Here is a 21,265-nt window from a genome sequence, read left to right as displayed (position 1 = left end):
AGTCCCTATTTATCTACTTGCACCCGGAGGTGCTTTCGAACTGCTAGGTTGGCAGGCGCTGGGACCGAACGACGGGAGTGCACCCCGCCACGGGGATTCGAACCGCCGACCATGTGATCGGCAAGTCCTAGGCGCTGAGGTTTTACCCACAGTGCCACCCGCGTCCCGCATGTGAGCCTTAGAGAGGTTTAAATCTGAGGCACAGCTTTGACGTAAAATAGAAAAAGGATTCTGAAATGTGGCTAAAAAGCTGAATGCCTTTGTCCTTTATATCAGAGATCACTATCATGGTGCTCAGAAACCTTTGCATCCACAAAGGTCTTCAGTAGCATCTACAGGGTCCCGCCTCTCCACTGTTTCCCTTCTGAAATTTGGACTGAAGGAAGCACAGCATTGCCACCAATGGAATAGCTTGACAAGCATGCATGTTTGCCAATGACTGCTTCTTCTTTTTTTTGCAAATGCGCCAAGTCTACTGGTGCTGGTTCTGCTGCTATGAAGTAGACTTTAGCTATGGGTTTTGGATCAAGGCGTAAAATTTCCTTTTTGGGGTGGGGTGGGAGGGTGGGTGGAGCAAGAGGTTGATAGATTGTCACTTTTTAAAAAATTATTAATTTAAAATACTGTAATTATTGCAAAACGTAAGCAAAATATTGCAAATACATACATACATACTGACATACATACATACATATTTCAGATAAGCACACACACATAAAAAAGAACAAAGGAGAAAAAAAGGAAAAGAAAAAGAAAAAATAGAAAGAAAAAAGAAGAAAAGTTGGAAGAATTTCTTCCAAATTTATTCTACAAATATCTCAATATGAAAATATTAATAAAATTTCATTGATTGACTTCCATCGCTTACACTGCACTTCCTATATACATTTTAAGCAAGAATGTATCTGTTATTCTGTATTTTCCCCATACAATCTCACACAAATATTCTAATCAATAAGTTTTCTAAATCTATTCTAAATTGTCACTTTTAACGGGTCAAGAAAGCTCTGTAACAACGCCTGATATTTGTCTGGGTGTGCTCGTCGATCAATGAGGCCCAAGCTTTCGGTGTAGCATGTATGTTCCTGGGTCTCAGCCTGGCTCTGTGCTTTTATGTGCTTGTCTGCGATGGAGGCTGAGCCAATTCCTTGCCTGCTTATGGGAGGTAGATACATTGATTACATGGCGTACATGCTTGCTGGAGTTGAAACTCAAACCTGCGCCGAGTAACAAGGGCACGCAGTAACTTCATCCCTCTTCCAGGTCTGTTGATGCACCAAGTGCCACAATATTTCCAGTCAATACCCAGCTAAGGGAAGGTCAGCTATTTTGGGCTGGCCACTCCTAGCGAAGTGAAAGCCTGTCCAGTTCCTTCTTCCATGGAGTGTCCTAAAATAGAAGTCCTGTCTATTCGTTAGGCTGCACTTTAATGGAGCACTAATCAAACCACAGCACAAGTGGGAAACCCATTGAGAAAGGTTTTTTTTTTAAAAAACCAACAACACCAACTTCTTTCAAGACTTCAATTCTTTCGGCAGAACTTCTGGTCCGGCAGTTTAATCCTCGATGCGCTGTTTTTCAGGGGAGGTTTTTCTTTCTCACTAAAAGTATATTATAAATCTTTCACGTCCATTTTGTCAAAGAACAACAACAAATAAACAAACAAAGAAATCAGCAATGAAATTGAGAGTCGGGATATTTTTTGGAGGCTTATTTGGAGCTCTCGGGATCTTGTTCTTTTTGGTTGCCTTTGGAACGGACTATTGGCTTCTTGCTACAGAGGTTGGAAGGTGTTCAGAAGGCATGAATGACACCAGGGTTAGTATATCTTTTTATTCCTCTGAATGGCATCTGAATGGTGCTTGCTTCTTTCTTACCAGAAATATCTCTTACAAATGAGGAACACTCTGTATAGGTTACTGTGAGCCTCATCTAAACTCTATTAACATCCAGGAGATGATATTATGTGATTCTCATCTTGGTCAGTTATGTTCAGAACCAGCAGAGATATTAACCCCCCTCCCCATAATTTTGTTCAGAAACCTTTATTAACATCCCCCCCTATTTCTTACTTGCCTGTATGTGTCTATATTTGCACAGGGAATAGAGCTCCACTTGGTGAATAGCAATTTACATGTTTCTTTTATACAGGAAGAGAGAGTAACTTTCCACCATGAGGGTTTTTTCTGGAGGTGCTGGTTTGATGGGAACGTCGAAGAGAATGCCCACAGTATGTTAAAGTTTTGGTACAGTAAGTATCCCCCCCTTTTTTTGGCAATATAATTTTACTTAGAATTGGTGCTTTTATTTAAAGTATGTCTACATTTCCCAAAAGAGCGCTATTTGTATAATGCCCTGGTTCTTAAAGTGGTGGTCATCATAGATGTTTGCTCACACATTAGGAGCGACAATGCTGTCATGTTTCGCAGTGATCACAGAGGGATCCCTTTGGTGCAATTCTGCAAATGCTTGTACAAGTACATTATTCAAATATGTTTGCAGCAGCTCGTACAAGAGTTCACACACTGCTGTACTATAGCATTTGTCAACAGCCAGGATAGATGGGGCTGATGAGAATTGTAGTCCAAAACCCCGCAGAGTCTTTTCTGTTGGGGATAATTCAGACTGAAATTCCCAGGTGTCAAAAAAAGGTTATTTATGTATGCCACGACTGCGGCCTGTGTTTTGTTATCCCCCAAATGGCAAATGGGTGAGGTCCCAACCAAAGAAAATGGCAACTTAAGTTGACAGAATATGCGCAGCTTGAAGACTTAACATATAGAATAAGAGAACGAGAAGAACATAGGTTTAGAGAAGACTGGAAAATGTTTATTGAATATATGGGAAATAACTGTGTGCAGCTGAAAACGCTGGCAGCATTAAGATAAATTCAACAGTGTAAATAAGTTTTGATGTATGTAATAATAGAATACTGAATGGTATAGTTTTTGTAAAATATGCAGGGATTTATGATATGTAAAATGAACCATGGAAAGAGAAGAAGGGAAGTCTTTGATAGCTTAAGGATGTAAAAATGAGTACTTTAAATTGTTAAACAGAATATATATATCGGATCGGAGCCCAGCCCCGGCGCGGCCGCGACATGTCCGGCAAGATCGAGAAAGCAGTATTTATAGGAACTCAAACACTGAGATCCTGCTCTGTTCCAGTAACAAGAAGCCGAAAGCATCAGCCTGAAGATGACGAGTGAGACCTCGTCGAAACGTCGCCTAGACACCCCAACTTTTACACGGGAAGACACCCGAGGACACCAAAACCTGCATTCCTGTACCCGTGAAAATCTACGAAAGCATATATATATATATATATATATATATATATATATCAAATCAAATCAAAACTTTATATATATATATATGAATTGTAGTCCAAATGTGGCCCATAGGACACACCTCGTTTTTTGGGGGGGAAATGAATAAAAAAAATTATTCCCCCCCCCCAGCCACAGGGCTGGGGCGGGGGAAGCCCGAGCTTCCCCCGACCCCAGTCCCCAGAACAAGCTGCTATCCGCAAGCCCACTGGGCGCGCAAGGCTTGCGGACACCTGCACGAAGCACGGGGCGCCCTCCGGAGGGCGCCCCATGCTTCGGGCTGCAGGCTGCTGCCCGCAAGCCTTTCGAGCCCGCAGGAACTCTCACCGGGCTTGCAAGGCTTGCAGATAACTTCCTGAAGCCTGGAGAGCGAGAGGGGTTGGTGCGCACCGACCCCTCTCGCTCTCCAGGCTTCAGCGAAAGCCTGCATTCGCCCCATAGGATGCACACACATTTCCCCTTCATTTTTGGAGGGGAAATAGTGTGTCCTATAGGGCGAAAAATACGGTATATTGCAAACCCACAGGCAGGCATGCAGGGTCTTTTTTTTTTAGTTTATACTGCACCTCATTATCCTGGGAGCTTTAAAAATAACGAATCATAATGAAAAACAGGTGGCATGCAGAACAGGACAGATTAAATGATGGCGTATGAGCTGCTTGCAGTGCTTGAGAAGTTCAAGTATGATAGCTATTAATTATTTTATTGAAATATGCAAGGCCCTCCTTGCAATATAACGCACAAGAACGCTTTGCAATAACATAATTTAGAACCATACAACCAGTAAACAGTAGCAATACTTTAGCCAAACAACAAAACAAAGGAACAGCCACTTAGTGCAGGTATAGCCAATATGAAATAACAATCTGGGTCTTTTGAAAAAAATGTTTTGAGATTTTTTTTAAAAAAAATGTTTTAAATGTTTAAAACAAAGCAAAGCATTTGTTTGTATTGCTTTGCAGTTTTGTTGTTTGCCACACTAAGCCCACTTGGGAAGAAGAGCAGGATAGAAATTAAATAAAGAGGTAAATAAAGGAATATTGTGTCCTCCAGCTGTTGTGACCTACAACTCTCATAATCTCTGCCCGTTAGTTGAGGTTAATGGGAGTTGAGGTTTAAAATATCTGGATAACACCCCACTGACCACAGTGGTACCTTGGTTTTCGAATATAATCTGTTCCGGAAGACTGTTCAAGTTCTGAAACATTCAAAAACTGAAAACTCAAAATGGAAGCCTCAAAGCAGAAATCTCAATACGGAAGCTGTGTTTCTGGTTCTGAGGCAAATTCAAAAACCAAAGCATTTACTTTTGGGTTTACTGCGTTCGAGTTCTAAAATGTTAGTCAACGGAGACATTCAAAAACCGAGGTACTACTGTACCCTATACTTACTCAATGTATGCACTTTAAGGCACATTATATAACAAAAGCCTTCTTAATAAAACAGCAATAAAACATCAGTATCAATCACAATAGCTAGAAAGCTAGGAACTGATATAAACCGTTGGGAAAACCTGGAAAAGAGGCATATTTTTAATTGTAAATGAAAGCATCCAGCATCTGTTGCCTGCCCGATGTCCATAGGAGTTTGTTGCACCATGGATATATCCCTTCTCTGTATCACTGTAAAGATAGACATGTCTAGGCTATGGTATGTCTAACGGCTTCCTCTGCAGATTCCAATAAATGCAGGACACTAGTTTAAATGTGTGCGGTTGCTTTTTTTCAGCAAACCAGTCGCCTACGAAAAACTGCACCCATGCCTATCTCTCTCCGTTTCCGTTCTTCCGAGATGAGCACAATTCAACTGCCTACAACTCGGCAATTAGTAAGTATTTTCCTGTTCACTACTGTGTCAATAGCGCTATCGCTTTCACGACTTGTGTGAGAGCTCTCCTGTTGCAAAAAAAGAGAATCCTAGGCTAAAAGGACCATGCTGCAATCTGAGTAAAGCTTAGTTCATGCGGAGGCAAACTACCGTAAGGCCTGAGGGCAGGATCTGGTCCAGGTGCCTTCTAAATCCGGTCCACAGATGGTCCGGGAATCAGCGTGTTTTTACATGAGTAGAATGTGTCCTTTTATTTAAAATGCATCTCTGGGTTATTTGTGGGGCATAGGAATTCGTTCTCCCCCCCCCCCCGCAAAAAAAAAAAAATAGTCCGGCCCCCCACAAGGTCTGAGGGACAGTGGACCGGCCCCCTGCTGAAAAAGTTTGCTGACCCCTGGCTTAGTTGATTTCCACCCACTATTTCATATGTTTCAATCAATATAATTTGCCATTGCCGTTTCATTAATGATCGCTATACTGCAGCACCTCCTAAATGTGTGCATTGAAACTGATTCTTATCTACCATAAGTGCTTTAATTGGGAAAAAAGTCCTACTTACACCTTGTTCCATTTCTGTCATGTAATCTTTTGTGTCACGTGATATGATTTGGTATCATATACTATTTTATTTTTGATTGGGACACGGGTGGCGCTGTGGGTTAAACCACAGAGCCTAGGACTTGCTGATCAGAAGGTCGGCAGTTTGAATCCCCATGACGGGGTGAGCTCCCGTTGCTCGGTCCCTGCTCCTGCCCACCTAGCAGTTCGAAAGCACCTCAAAGTGCAAGTAGATAAATAGGTACCGCTCCGGCGGGAAGGTAAACGGCATTTCCGTCCGCTGCTCTGGTTTGCCAGAAGCGGCTTAGTCATGCTGGCCACATGACCCGGAAGCTGTACGCTGGCTCCCTTGGCCAATAAAGTGAGATGAGCACCGCAACCCCAGAGTCGGCCACGACTGGACCTAAGGGTCAGGGGTCCCTTTACCTTAACCTTTACTATTTTATAAAACATGTGTTGTGTTTATACATTGGTGCTGTTTCAAATTGACCTAATCGCACCAAGACTTCAGTACTTAAAACATAATTGCATTATCTTTGATTTTAAACGATCCACAGAAATGTAGCTTCCTGGCTGTTCTAATGTTGCCTCAAAGGCAGTAACAATTTGTTAACCCATTCTAAATAGTTGTGCCTATCTAAAAGAAAACAAGAAATTTGCTGTTATTTCAGGCTTACTTACAGACATTCTTAGGCTGCAAGCTCATTCCCACTTACAAAGTAGGAGTAAGCTTCACTGAACTCAATGGGGCTTACTTCTGTGTAAAATGTATAGGATTGCAGTGTTCATGACACTTGGAAATCACCATGACACAGAAATGCTCATCTTTAATTTCTTCATTTGGACCAATCTCATTGCTAACTACGATCTTAAGATTTTCACCACCCAGAGCAACAGGATTAAATAAATGTTCAGATTTTAAATTGCTGTTTTCCAGAGACAATTGAAAATGTGGAGTTCTAAAATTTAGATCTAATATTCGCCATAAGCCAGCACTACCACATAACAAGTCAGTTCACTGTGAAGAACTAATGCAACTATTATTATCATTATTATTCATTATATTGTTGTTTGTCTTCGGGGCCCTGCATTCTTCTTTTTAGAATCCCTTTTTGTGTCCTCAGCTACCCATTTCCCAGGGTAACTCTTAATTTCCAAGACAAGAAGTATGCGGCAAAGTATTTGTCACCTTTGCTTACAATGTGTGCACACTGAAGATTATATGTGTTCTGAGTGTTAAGCGCATTGCATTTCTCAGTCTATTTGTCACTGATGGATGGTTGGCATTCCATTTCTGTTAAACGTTATCTCCCATTACATCTTTTAATTCTAACTATAGCATACTCGTCTACTGTCCCACTTAGCGGTACATCCCAAACTTACAGGATCCACACTGGCTTCTGATGGGATCGCGGGATGTCCTGGTTTGGTTCCTGCAAGGGTGTGCCCCCCAAAGATGCCTGCTTTGGGGGGCCATGCTTTTGTGCAAGTCACCTGGCTCCCACGGGAGTGTGGCCCCAAAATATGCACGACTTGATTTTCTTCTGTGGGATGTTGGAGGGAGGGTATGCTATGGTGATATTATGCATTTTTAAATGTCTTTTCCCAATTGGGCATAAAACAAGGACTACAAGTCTAAGGGATGCGGGTGGTGCTGTGGGTTAAACCACAGAGCCTAGGACTTGCCGATCAGAAGGTCGGCGGTTTGAATCCCTGCGATGGGGTGTGCTCCCGTTGCTTGGTCCCTGCTCCTGCCAACCTAGCAGTTTGAAAGCATGCCAAAGTGCAAGTAGATAAATACGTACCAGAGCGGTGGGAAGGTAAACGATGTTTCCGTGCGCTGCTCTGGTTCGCCAGAAGCGGCTTAGTCATGCTGGCCACATGACCCGGAAGCTGTACGCTGGCTCCCTCGGCCAATAAAGCAAGATGAGCGCTGCAACCCCAGAGTCGGCCACGACTGGACCTAATGGTCAGGGGTCCCTTTACCCTTTACCTTTACAAGTCTTCTAGCCTGACATATATGCTTACTGAAAGGTGAATCCCACTGAACTCAAGGAATCTTACTCCCAAGTAAACATGAGCAGGATTGCAGGCCTTATTACTCCCAAGTAAACATGAGCAGGATTGCAGGCCGGTGTTATTAATCCCACATGCCTACCCAACTATGATAAAACAGAAACATTATTTCTACCGCTTAAAGTTAGCAGATACCGTAATTCTTTTCAGGCTGAAACTGCAGGCAGGCAGCTGAACCGGATAGATCTTCTCAGAAATCTATGCAAATGTGATCCTTCTGTAGCTTTCATTTTGCCTTGTGCTGTGTGTTGATGTGAAGCTTTCCAGATTCTGTATTTGCAAATGGAAAAAAGCACCTTTTAAAAAACAACAACCAAGCACCCTTGGTAAAGACAGTTGTTTCTGTTAGCTGTGAGCAACAGCAACTGAAAGTTGTGTGCCCCATTCTGGAAACTGCTCTTTGCTTTCAGACATGTTGTCTCTGAGATTTTTAAATAAGTGAGCACATATTGATTGAACAAATAATTGGTTAAGAGCCAAACAGTCGTCTAGGATATTGATTTTTTAAATAATAATAATAATACATCCATAAAGAATAACTTTTCTGAACAATCAGGAATCAAAAATACAAAAAACCCACTAACTCCTATTTGGTGATGATAATAATATATTAGTTCTGGCCAGTGCTATTTTCCTAGAAAAAGTGGTTCCAGGATTCACCATGAACACTTCCCTCATTCTCTTAGAATGGAAATGGCGCCTACCTGAGAGATGCCACAATGATATTGCTATTTGAGAAATCAGACTTGGGTACAGCCCATTCAGTTCTGTCTTCCTTGTCCTGTCCTGACTCAGTTATATTTTTAGCTTTGGGTAACATTGCCAAGGCAAGTGCTGTGACACGCTGAAGAAAAATGTTGCACAGTTAAGTTATGGAAACTATTCTCTGTCATCCTGTTGCAACAACACAGAGTAGCCAGACATGGAATACATAGCCCTGGTCAAATTTCTCTATTACTTTCCTACAGTGCTTTACTTTAGAAAGGTTTTGAATGTAAATATTGGAAATAAAACTGATTTATATACAGTATGGGAGACATACTATAATATCTGTAAACTGCTGTTTATGTGCGGCAGTAGAAGATATAGTGCATTATGTACTGTACTGTTCCTGCAGTCTAAACCACTGAGCCTCTTGGGCTTGCCAATTGGAAGGTCGGCAGTTCGAATCCCCGTGACAGAGAAAAAAATTATAGGAATTAATGAAGTTTAATTGGAGTGATATCTTATCCATGCCAAGGTGTCAGAGCAGACAGCAATATATTAGCTATCCTACCTTATCTCTATCTTGCACTATTCCTGGTAGTTTGAATGAACACGATCAACCAATAAAATTGAATGAAAAGCTCTTACACCATTTAAAGAAGGCATACTTTGATGAACCACCAATGGAAAAGACTTCTAAAGTTGAGGACCTTCATGGTTCAGGATAATCTAAACAAATAATCTACGCAAAATAGGCATCAATGGCATGCCCCAAAGTAGAAAGGTTCTCCACGTTTGAACCTGCCTACAGTCTTCAGTTTTAAAAGGCCTCATTACATGTCCTGGTACCATCACAGACCACAATGTTCGTGGGCATCAAGGATTGGGTCTACTCAGTGCCAACCACATTGTGGGCATGTCTAACTTTCATGACTTCCAACAATTGTTTGGTTGTTGTTGTTTTTCCTTATGCAATTTTTGTCTGTAGCCACAAATGAAGTTCAACAAGTAGCTGCGAAAAACAATTTGGCCAAAGTAATAAATTCCAGGGTGTGGCAAGGTGGGGTGCTTGTCATGCAAGAATATATTTTTAAAACAATGGAATGACCTGCAATGACTCTATATCTATCATCTATCTATCTATCTATCTATCTATCTATCTATCTATCCATCTATCATCTATCTATCTATCTATCATCTATCTATCTATCTATCATCTATCATCTATCATCTATCATCTATCATCTATCATCTATCATCTATCATCTATCATCTATCATCTATCTATATCTAAATGACTCTATATCTATCATCTATTATCTATCTATCTATCTATCATCTATCTATCTATCTCTCTATATCATCTATCTATCTATCTATCTATCATCTCTCTCTCTCTCTCTCTCTCTCTCTCTCTCTCTCTATCATCTATCTATATCATCTATCTATCATCTATCTATCTATCTATCTATCTATCATCTATCATCTATCTATCATCTCTAGCATCTAGTTATTTAATATATTTTTAGAATTATAGCTATCTGCAGAATAGTTATAAACGAAGGAAACTAAAGGTCAGTTTATGAAATGAAAATACAAATGTCTACTTCCATTGAAGCTAATATATACAGTGTGGATTGCTAGAATTCTCATATATTGTAAGATTTATGAGACATCGTCAGTCACATATGATTGGTTGAATGAGTATAGGTTGTCTTAGTTCAGTGCTATTAATACCAAAACCTGGTATTAAACTGTTTTTGATATCCACTTATTAAACTTAAACTGTCAGCCGTGATACATAGGCCTACACTTTCTTTCCTTATCTCCTCCATTTTAGCTCTAGGAAAACAGGCTATAAAATAATTTGTCTAACAAGAAGAATTGATATTCCCCTTTTTACAATGTACAGAACGAATTTATTTCCGCGGCCACGGTCTTTAAAGTGTCTCCGAAAATAGATGTGTAATTAAGCAGCTAAATTATTGTGTTATGAACATTTTTGGGGGGCCACCATATGTCACAAAACTCTCAGCCCATTTATCACCAGCTGCTTCCATTAATTCAGCATTGCTTGCCCTTGGCTCAATGAGATTCTGTAGTTTTGCATTTTGAATTGAATAATATACAAAGAACTGAATGGCTTCGGCGATAGGCAGACTTGACTTCCTCGTTTCATATATTTCCCCCCCCCCCCGGTTGTCCTGTTAGTGTTTTCAGTTTCATTTTAAAAACCACACACCAGTGTATTTCCCCCCGAAATAAGCGAGCTTCACGAAATCTCCGTGGTTGGTTTTTTTTGTTGTAATTTTTTAAGGAGGAAGGATTCTGAATCTTAAACTGGCCCTGTCCTAGGAATGCCCAAATGAGCTTTCTTTCTTGTGTCTGTTTCTACTTTCGTGAACTTGGTTGTTATCTAGCGAAAGCGTATAATTATCTAGAAGAATCTTGGCTACAGTTCAGCACACCATTTTATGAACCATTTCCATTCCCCAAGTAAACGAACTTATTAACCGCACACGTATACTGTATACCTATTAACCGTATACACGTATACTTAACGTTATTATGTTCCAAGATCATCTGATAGGATTTGGCATTCAAGCCTAATGAAAGACATATGGCGTCTTAGATCACTAAGGCACAGGAAGCCGCGTTAGAATAAATGATCAGCTTTGGTGATGAAGAAAATGAAAATGGGAGGCGGGGCGGGGCGGGGGCGACTTCGTAAAATGGCCTTGTGTTGTAAGGATGTTTTTGAAAAACCCTCTTTCTGTATCTTTCCTGCCTTCCCCTGATAACCTCTAGTTTATCGTGGCTTCTGGTCTGTTCTCATGTTGCTGGGAGTGGTCACTGTGGTCGTGGCGAGCTTCTTCATCATCTGCGCTGCACCCTTTGGTAGCCACGCGTTGTACAAAGTTGGGGGAGGCTTTTTCATCACTGCTGGTAAGTGTTCAATGTTTCAATCCAAATTCAACCACCCCTGCTCCCTTTTTTTAAAAAAAACAAACTTGCAACATTCGGCCTAGAATTGTGGGTTTGGCTTTTTAAAAAAACTAAAGCAGAACAAAACCAAAATGCACATCAAGGGAATTCTGCGTGCTATTTTGGAGGTTTTCTGGCAGAAGGCTCGCAGAAGAAAATGGCACTGGGGAAGATTTGGGAGAGTTCATGTTGCAGCTATGGTTCATTTCAATAGGTCTAGGCCAGACATAGGCAAACTCCGGCCCTCCAGATGTTTGGGACTACAATTCCCATCATCCCTAGCTAACAAGACCAGTGGTCAGGGATGATGGGAATTGTAGTCCCAAACACCTGGAGGCCCGAAGTTGGCCTTTGCCTGGTCTAGGGCAAATAATAATAATAATAATAATAATAATAATAATAATAATAATGGAATCATAGGATAATAGAATTGTAGAGCTGGAAGGGTCATCTAGTCCAATCTCCTACAATGCACAATAATTTTATGTAATTATATAATATATGTGTAATCATACTAATAATTTATATAATGCAAGAAGGGCACACAAGATATCATTAAGTGGTAATAAAGTAGGATGATCCTAGGATTGCTCTAGCATTCTGAATCTGTCTTCCAACACTGCATAAGACATTCATTCCTTCGTGGTTGGAAGGATTATAATGTCAAGAAAAGGAAACAGTGTCAAGGCCACACTGTCATGGAATCACAGAATTGTACAGTTGGTAGCGACCACGAGGGTCATCTAGTCAAACGACCTGCAATGCAGGAATCTCTTTTTGCCCAGCGTGCGGCTCAAACCCACAACCCTGAGAGTAAGAGTCTCACGGTCTAAATCTTGGAAAGCTTCTTCATGTAGTTTTCTTGGTGGTCTGTGTGATTTGCCTGTGAGGACCAGTGCGTCAAGAGAATGCTTGCTTGGGTCTAGAACACCTGAACTGAAATTCCTACTTGCCCAAGAAAGCTTACTGCTATTGTCTCTAACCTCTGTTTCTTTGATCAATAAGATGGTAATAATAGACAATATAAAGCACTTTGTGGACTAAGTACAGTGGTGCCTCGCAAGACGAAATTAATTCGTTCCGCGAGTTTTGTCGTCTTGCGATTTTTTTCGTCTTGCGAAGCATGGTGCCGGGAAAGTTTTGGAAAAGCTTCAAACATCACCAAAGTCTTTAAAAACCTCAAAAAAAGGCTACCACACCGCGTTCTATGAGTTGCTCCTCGAAGTCAAGTCGCAACTGTATTAACGGTGTTAAAAAAAAGGAAACAAACTTGCAAGACGCTTCCGTCTTGCGAAGCAAGCCCATAGGGAAAATCGTCTTGCGAAGCAGCTCAAAAAACAAAAAACCCTTTCGTTTTGCGAGTTTTTTTGTCTTGCGAGGCATTCGTCTTTCGAGGTACCAGTGTATTGGAAGAAATGTGTGGGGAATTCTGTTTACATTGTGGCTCTGCTTTTGCAAGATGTGCTTTTGTAGTTTGTGGCCAGTGTCTGTTTGCACATAATCCAAGAATTCATGCCCGAATCAACCCTGGCGATCAATGGGGTGACAGATGTCGCAGCCAGATCGCCCTCACATGCGAGTGAAGGCCTTCTGGGAGATGATATATAACGAATTAAAAAAGGTGTTTAAGTATACCTTTACCAAAAAACCAGAGGCCTTCCTCTTGGGCATTGTTGGCCAGAATGTGTTAAAGAAGGACAGAACATTTTTTATGTATGCAACAACGGCAGCAAGGATATTGATCGCTAAGAATTGGAAGACTCAAGAGCTACCCACCCTGGAAGAATGGCAGATGAAAGTGATGGACTATATGCAACTAGCTGAGATGACCGGCAGAATCCGAGATCTGGGAGAAGAGAGAGTTGAAGAAGACTGGAAGAAATTTAAGACTTATTTACAAAAATATTGTAATTTGGCTGAATGTTGATAGGGATGCCAGAACAGAAATAACTGTCTATCACTAAACTAGACTTAAGTTTAACCATACTTTAATGACTGAATCTAAAGACTATGAACAAAATGATAATTTGCTTGAAAATAATTTTATAACGATGCAAGTGTGTGGGGGAGGTGTGAGGGAGTCCAAAGTGATGATGAAAAGATGTCAAATAATTAATGTTATTTTACTGAATATGTTTTTTTGTATTGTAAAACCTTAATAAATATATATTGAAAAAAAATATTAAAAAAAATCCAAGAATTCATGCCCAATGCTGGCCTCAGTAGTTCTCCATCAGTGTAGCAGTTTGGTACTGTTCAGAATCTCCTGCTTTTCAGTTCCTGTTGATATGTATTACTTCAAAGTTTTTGGAGCATGGATGGGAGACCACAGGTTTATGGGCCAAATGTTGCCCTCCAGGACTCCTTATCTGGCCCTTGAGCTGAGGCAATAATCCCTTTATAGGCCACACCCCCTTTCCCCAGCCCCTCCTTGCCAGCCCTGGTCCATGCCCACCCTGACTGCTTTTGCCTGACTAGAATGTGCCCTTGGGCTGTGGCAGTGCCTCCTGCTTGTTTGTGTTGAGAGATTTGTGGGTAGAAACCTCCGACATTGGCATGGCTGAAACGTGGCCTACAGTACAAAAGTAGGAATCGTAGCTGTCGCCCTGCCCTATGGCACCAGCCAACACTGGTATGTGACCCATACCCTTCAACATTTTGAGTCCTGAAAACAGGACACACATCTTCTTGCCCATGCTCCTGCGTGAGTCACATGATCTGCACAAGGATCCAAAAGACACTTTTTTTTTCTGGGACGTGCTTGCATGGCACCCAAAAATCGCACGAGATCACAGCACTCAAAATGGCTGCCATGCTCTCTTGTGAGAAAATGGGATGTCCTGTTTTTTTCTGGGATGCTAGTGGGGTATTGTGTGGGGCCCCCCAGATTACTCATGAGGAGATGTGGCCCTCAAACTAAAAAAAGCTTCCCCCTCCCTGATTGAGAGGTACTCATTTAACCTCTGTTGTCTAGACTGTATTCAAATCTAGAGGGCCACATGCAAAGCCCTCAAGCCAGAATAATCGTCAAGAAATTATTCTCTCTGCTCCCAACCATGACGATTGATTGTATGGGGGGTGAATCCATTTATTCTCAGGGAGCTTCTGGTTTACAATTTGAATGCAGCAAGATTTGTACTTGAAACATTTCGGCTGAGATCCTATAGCCACTTAACCTGAGATTAAGCCCCATGACATCTCCTGGAATTTACATTCTGAGTTTACCTGTACAGAAGTGCGCTGCGAGTCTCATGTATGGGGTGCAAACCACCAATACCCTAATGCCAAGCACAAACTGGAATTTGCTCCCACAAGAGGAAATGATGGCCACCAACTTGGATGTCTTTGCAAGAGAGATGGATGAGCTGATGGACAATAAAGCTATACATGGCTACTATCCATGACAGCTGTGTTTTACCCCAACTGTTGGAGATACTTTGCCTCTGAATACCGGTTGCTGAGAATCAGAGATGGAGAGAACGCTGTTCTGCTTAGATACTTCCTTCGGGCTTCCCTTGGACATCTGGTTGGCCACTGTGTGAACAGGATTCCACTGGCCTCATCCTGCAGGGCTTTTCTTATGTTCTTATGTTCAAAGTAGAGACTTGAGTTGGCAGCAAAGGATCTTCAACTGTGCAAGTCTTCTGTAAAGGTAAAGGGACCCCTGACCATTAGGTTCAGTCGCAGACAACTCTGGGGTTGCGGCGCTCATCTCATTTTACTTGCCGAGGGAGCTGGCGTACAGCTTCCGGGTCATGTGGCCAGCATGACTAAGCCACTTCTGGCAAACCAGAGCAGTGCACAGAAACACCGTTTACCTTCCTGCCAGAATGGTACCTAATTATCTACTTGCACTTTGACGTGCTTTCGAACTGCTAGGTTGGCAGGAGCAGGGACTGCGCAACGGGAGCTCACCCCATCACAGGGATTCGAACCGCCTACCTTCTGATCGGCAAGCCCTAGGCTCTGTGGTTTAACCCACAGTGCCACCCGCACTCCCAAGTCTTCTGAGGTCAGTGCAAAAATGCCTGCTTCGGTTTCTGTCCCTTGCCTGCTGTTCCCTAGGCCTGCTCAACCACTTGTTTGTGGAACACTTTGGTTCCTTCTATTCGTCTCTATCATTACAGAGACAGCTGTGCGGATGGTTTTATCTCCTTCTCCTTTTGCTACTAAGCTCATGCTAAATTACACCCTCAGATTTTCTGCCAGCCTCTCGCTGCAGTAACTTGGATCTTATGAAAAGTCTCAACAGCGGAACTTCTCGGTTATTGACTCGCGTAGAGAAAGTATCAATACGTAGCCCGACGACACCCGCAGTGGGAGCAAAGTCTGCAAGGTAAACCTGTGAGCAAAACAATTGCTTACAAATCAGCATAGTTCTACATTTACCAGCGGCGCCTGCCTGAGGCTCCTGTCACTCTCTACAGCACCTGTTGACTTCTTGTCTGTGCAATGGAAGCTTTGTGCCATAAACAGCCATTCACGGCTGACGAGCGAAAGACATTTTGCTGTGCAGGAAGAATAAGGAAGGCCTGAAAATTGCTCTTGAATTCCTAGGCATTTATAAAGATTCTGTGTTCTTTTTCTCTTCCCGCAATGAGCAGAAGTGTGTGTGTGTGTGTGTCTGTGCATGAAACAGATTAAAAAGAATAAATGTTAATGGCAGAAATGACTGACCTCCGAGGAGCCTGGGTCTTATCTCATTCCACAGTGCTGTGTATCAAACATGGGCCTCCTTTAAAAATAAAATAGGAAAATAGAAAGGCATGGGGAGAGGGGGAAAAAAGAATGAAAGTGCTTATTTATCCTAATCTCTCTGAGACATATATTTTACTTTTTAAAAATAATTGCCCCCAGTTGCTTGTGATTCACTGCAGCTTTCTTCTTTTTCTTTTTTTAAAAAAAATCCTGTTTGACTAAACAACAGATATTTGTGCCCCAAGCAAAGGTCTAACAAGCTGAAAACGAAGAAATATGTTTGCAGCCTGAAATGTTTCTAAAAATGCCTGCTTCTTGAAGTTGATGGCAGGGATGAGGTTAATCTCAGCCACTGGGCTCGAAAACACGGCCCTTCCTGACAATTGTCAGCGTAAGAGGCTGACAACAGCCTTCCCAAAATAAATACATTTCGTTTGACACGTCCCGCTTCATAATGAACTGACATTGCAATTAGACTTGCAGAAGATCCTCTCCTGCCTTTCAAAGCATGATAAATGTTCTGAAAGAAGAAAGGCAAGAAAGAAAGGCAGGCAAGCAGAGATAGCTTAAGGTTACAGGAAGTGGCTTCAGCAAGTTATGATGTGACTGAATGTTAGTTCCTAAATAGCAGTTTTACAAAGATGACTCTGGATGCATGTCTCGTGGGATAGGACCCTGTCACACGTGCGTTTGCTCTGTATGGAACTTCATCTGAACTCTGCTCATGTCCATATTGGTCCCTATTCACCACATTTTTTTCCAGCTTTCAATGCTATTGAGGACGCACAAATATCAAGCTGATTGTGGGGTGCAGTTTGACAGTGACTTATTGCAAACCTGCATGTGTGCGGGTTCCCAGAGAGATGATCGCGGCTGCCGTTCTCCTCCTTTGGCCCTCTTGCTGCTGTTCTGCCATGAGCTGAGCAATGGTTTGGCTTCGTGTGGCCTCTGAGCATGGATGTCACACAAACCACAAGCTGTGAGAAAGTTTTGTTCTTGGGTTTGCAGCTGATGGTTTGTCTGGCGGAGACAAACCATAGCTGTCAAGTGTCCCTTATTTGGCGGGACAGTCCCTTATCCCAGCTCCATGTCCCGCTGCTGTCCCTTACTGATGATGTCCCTTAAATAAGCTACTGAAGGTAATGGGGCCCTTTCTATGTCCAGCTGTGCTTTGTCAACAACAAATTGTTGCTGTTTTTTGTGTGTTGAATATATGCTATATGGTAATTTATAGGACCTAATAGGTATCTAAATCCATTTGCACGCAACAAAATATGTATTTTATCAAAGTAATTGTTGATCCCTTATTTTGGCTGCTGATCCCTTATTTTCGAGGCTGCTGGTCCCTTATTTTCAAATCTGTAAGTTGACAGCTATGAGACAAACCATTTGTGCTAAGGCTTGGTTTGGCTTAGTGTTAGGGGAAAACTCGACCGTTGTCCTTCACTGGATATACCAAGCATTTCTCAAGCAAACTGAGCCATCATATATCTTTACTAAAACTTTTTTTCCCTTCCTTCAGGTATTGTCTTCACATTGGTGGTAATCCTTTACGTCATCTGGGTCCAGGCAATGGCTGATCTTGAAAACTATGTGAATATGAAGAAAATAGACTGTCCTGATTTTTCTGTCTATGTGCGTTATGGCTGGTCTTTTATACTGGCTCTAGTTGGAATTTTTTTTACCATGTTTTCAGGAATGCTGTTCCTACTGGTAGGGCGTACAATTTATCTGCACTCTGATTAATCAGATGTCGGCTGTTTGAAATGTTGGAATTATGGCGAGGTTTTGCTGAAAAGCTATTTTTATACATTATCCCTCTTATAGCCATGTGTTTGCTGGTGCTGTTCTAGATCTGCTTACGTAGCTAATGCAATCCCATGCATATCTACTCAGATGTAAGTCCTACTGAGTTCAGCGAAGCTTATATCCAGGTATGTCCTTATAGGATTTGTGGTCTCAGTTATATATCCTTGTCATAAAGGAATACTGACATAAATTAGACTGTTCAAATTCCTTCAGATCTTGATGAACTGCATGCAATACATGAGATATTTTGCAACTTCACATCTCTGTGTTGAACGCACTGGGGGACAGATAAAAATATGAAATGATTCATGTAAGAATTTGGGCTTAGGGCCAATTCAACCATTATCTTCTTAATGAAGGAATATGCAATGAAACCACACCTCCTGCTCATATATATTAGCCACAGAAGAAGGGAATGGGCAGCACAGGCTGTAGATCACCCTTCCAGTAGTCGCCTAGCATTCACCTTGTGCCAATGTGCCATTCTTTTAGCAAGGCCAGAACTCTTGCCTCTTGCTTGCCACAAATCTAGTCTCAAGTGACAGTGCTTGGCTCATTTTAACAATGGCTACTTTCCCTTGATGTACGATTGTATTTCTCCATGCTCAGAGTCTCCTTCTAAGGGGAAGGTTTGTGTGCTTCGATAGGAATCGTCATGGTTGGTAAGTGAGGTGCAGGTGTTAACGCTGGCTAGGTTTGTGATGAGCACAGGATCTGGTCGTGGCAAGGCAACGGGAAAGTGAATGCTGTAACTCCCATCTGCAAGCAACTGTGCTGCTTCCTGGAAGAATGAAACCTATTCCCATCTCACTGTGGATAACCTAAGCAAAAGTAAACTCGGTCATGTGTGTTCCCTCATTAGGAAAGGAAATGTGTGAATTAGTCCTGGTTCTGCTTATGCAGAAGAAAGCAAGTGTCCACAGAATCCCTTAATCACCCGTTATTTCTTCTTTCGGCATTTGGCATTAGCTTTAATATGAACAAATATTTCTGCTCTTAAAAATAGAGTGCAGTTGCCCATGTATTGCTTTAGCCAATGTGGCAGTAGTGCAGAAGGCCAGGTCGCTGAATTAGTGCTGTGGTATTGCTAGGAATGCTTTCATGTGGTCCAAGTTATAAACATTTAGTGTAATGGAACTGGGAAGTTTATGGGTCATTTAGTTCAGTTCTCTGCAATAGCAGATTCCCCCACCCCCACCCCCGGGCTTAACAACAATATATGCTTTTCTGTTGTCCGTTATATATTTTTTATTATTTTTGCTTCCCTCTGTACTTTACGGCTTGACTTGTTTGGCCAAGTCACCTTGACTGGTGTCCATCAGTCACCTTCTTGCAGCCAGCCTGCTTTCTTCTTTTGACATACAAGGAAATCTGGGAACCATGCAACGGATATGTGAACTCTCACAATGTGAAAAGGGTATCTGAAACCTGCTGACAATGTGAGAAGCTTGCCTCTCCCACCACACATGGATGCCTGGACCTCTGAAGAAGCAGGAAGTGTGGTAATGTGTGTCCATCCAAATTAGCTGGAGACTGTCAATAACTCTGCCCCTTTCCCTTAATATCTATAGGCCGCTGATGGAGAAATGGCCCGGCCTTTCAGCCAAGCCTGGTGTTGGCACCTGGAATCTCTGGCCCAATTGCCAGCCCTGCACCCCCATTTTTTCCTCGTCTGACACTCTAGCCACCTTTTTAATTTCCCATGATGCTTCTGGTGTAGCACTCTTCTGGGGCATTGAGAAAAATTTAAAGGCTGACCAGGCCTTGTTGTTCAGTGCTGTTGGAGGGCTGCTATCACAAGCCCACCAGGGCCCACTGACAGGGAAGGCGGCCCACCAGAAGCTACTTTGTCCAAAGAGGAGTCATGCTTGCTGTGTTGAGTGCAACTACATGGCCCTGTATACCTGAAGGAGCATCTTCACCCCCATCGTTCAGCCCAGACACTGAGGTCTAGCTCCAAGGGCCTTCTGGTGGTTCCCTCATTGAGAGAAGTGAGGTTACAGGGAACCAGGCAGAGGGCCTTCTCAGTAGTGGCACCCACCCTGTGGAATGCCCTCCCATCAGATGTCAAGATGATACGACCTTTAGAAGACATCTGAACGTAGCCCTGTATACGGAAGACTTTTAATGTGTAATGTTTTATTATGTTTTTATATATGTTGGAAGCCGCCCAGAGTGGCTGGGGCAACCCAGTCAGATAGGCGGGGTACAAATAATAAAATTATTATTAATATTATTGTTATTATTATTAGTATTTGCTCCCTTCAAATTCTTGCGATTCTGTAGTTATCCCGTTTCTTATTAAAGCCATCCAACCAGACAAAGACCTTCCATAAGTTTACTAAGCAACTTTGCTCTATAGGCTACATTTCTGGGTACTTATATATTTAGAAAACTGATAACCCACTTGATCAACAAAATCTCCTGGCAGTATGCAAATAAAATGTATGATGATGTACAATACGACTTACTTATAAATAAATTTGTGGAAGCCCTGTAACCCAGTCCAGGAATTCCATGCAGCTCCATTTCTCAGTCTCCCAAGCCCTTATTCCCTTTGAAGTGACTGGGGAATCTCCATGTCCAGAAGTTCTATTTGTGTCTATCAGAGCCTGAGAGAGAGAGAGAGAGAGAGAGAGAGAGAGAGAGAGAGAGAGAGAGAGAGCTTCAGATCCTCATCAGCTTTATATTTATTGCATGATCTATCCCAGGAGGATGGGATTAACAACTCACAAGTCTGCCAAATCCACATCCTTAAAATCCAGGCAGATTTTTCAAAGATAGACTCCTTCTTTCAGCATTACATGAAGACTGGATACCTTTAAACATATAAATATATATATATATATTTGACATGTGTTTTTATGTAAAAATGGCTTGCTATGTTCTACTTTTTTTAAAAAATAAAAAGTTAATTAAGAAAAGATCAGCACAAAGGAAGCTTTCTTCCCCACCACTCCCTCCAGCCAATCCATGAAGTTGAATTCCATTATTTTAGCGTCTCCACCCCCATCGTTCTGCCCGGACACTGAGGTCCAGCTCCGAGGGCCTTCTGGTGGTTCCCTCACTGTTAGAAGTAAGGTTACAGGGAACCAGGCAGAGGGCCTTCTCGGTGGTGGCGCCCGCCCTGTGGAACTCCCTCCCATCAGATGTCGAGGAAATAAGTAGTAGGTGTGTGGCAGACGGAGGGGAAAGGAGCATCTTGTGCTAGTGGAGCCAGACATTTTGCTGTTGGAGGTGGATTACCAAATGAGAAACCCATCTTCCACACTAGGG

General features: G+C 42.2%; 1 protein-coding gene and 1 long non-coding RNA gene across 3 annotated transcripts; one reads left to right on the top strand and one right to left on the bottom strand.

Moving 5' to 3' along the window:
* Positions 1–1,292: 1,292 nt before the first annotated feature.
* Positions 1,293–20,913, top strand: TMEM182 (transmembrane protein 182). Of its 2 annotated transcripts, XR_014525735.1 has the most exons (6): positions 1,293–1,818; positions 2,152–2,251; positions 5,060–5,158; positions 11,306–11,443; positions 17,703–20,364; positions 20,421–20,913. XR_014525735.1 is itself a non-coding variant. In XM_083501614.1 (5 exons), the coding sequence occupies exons 1-5, from the start codon at positions 1,678–1,680 to the stop codon at positions 17,924–17,926; spliced, it is 702 nt and encodes a 233-aa protein (XP_083357740.1). In that variant the 5' UTR covers positions 1,340–1,677; the 3' UTR covers positions 17,927–20,913. The 2 variants fall into 2 exon arrangements, 1 of the variants encoding a protein (XP_083357740.1); XM_083501614.1 differs by having other exon boundaries at positions 1,340–1,818; positions 17,703–20,913.
* Positions 11,550–12,999, bottom strand: LOC310706223. Its single transcript, XR_014525769.1, has 2 exons — positions 12,882–12,999; positions 11,550–12,522 (listed from the first exon to the last, which is right to left on the bottom strand). It is a non-coding gene; the product is annotated as an uncharacterized lncRNA (long non-coding RNA).
* Positions 20,914–21,265: the final 352 nt, after the last annotated feature.

Source organism: Podarcis liolepis (assembly GCF_965112155.1).
Source record: "Podarcis liolepis genome assembly, chromosome: 4".
Taxonomy (NCBI): domain Eukaryota; kingdom Metazoa; phylum Chordata; class Lepidosauria; order Squamata; family Lacertidae; genus Podarcis; species Podarcis liolepis.
This window is presented reverse-complemented; position numbering and strand designations above follow the sequence as displayed.

What these genes read in the sequence shown, in the direction of transcription:
- TMEM182 (XM_083501614.1), top strand. Translation starts at nt 1,678, where the DNA reads ATGAAATTGAGAGTCGGGATATTTTTTGGAGGCTTATTTGGAGCTCTC. An exon ending in AAGGCATGAATGACACCAGG is followed by an intron (nt 1,819 to 2,151) that starts GTTAGTATATCT and finishes TCTTTTATACAG; the next exon opens with GAAGAGAGAGTAACTTTCCA. An exon ending in AGGCTTTTTCATCACTGCTG is followed by an intron (nt 11,444 to 17,702) that starts GTAAGTGTTCAA and finishes CCCTTCCTTCAG; the next exon opens with GTATTGTCTTCACATTGGTG.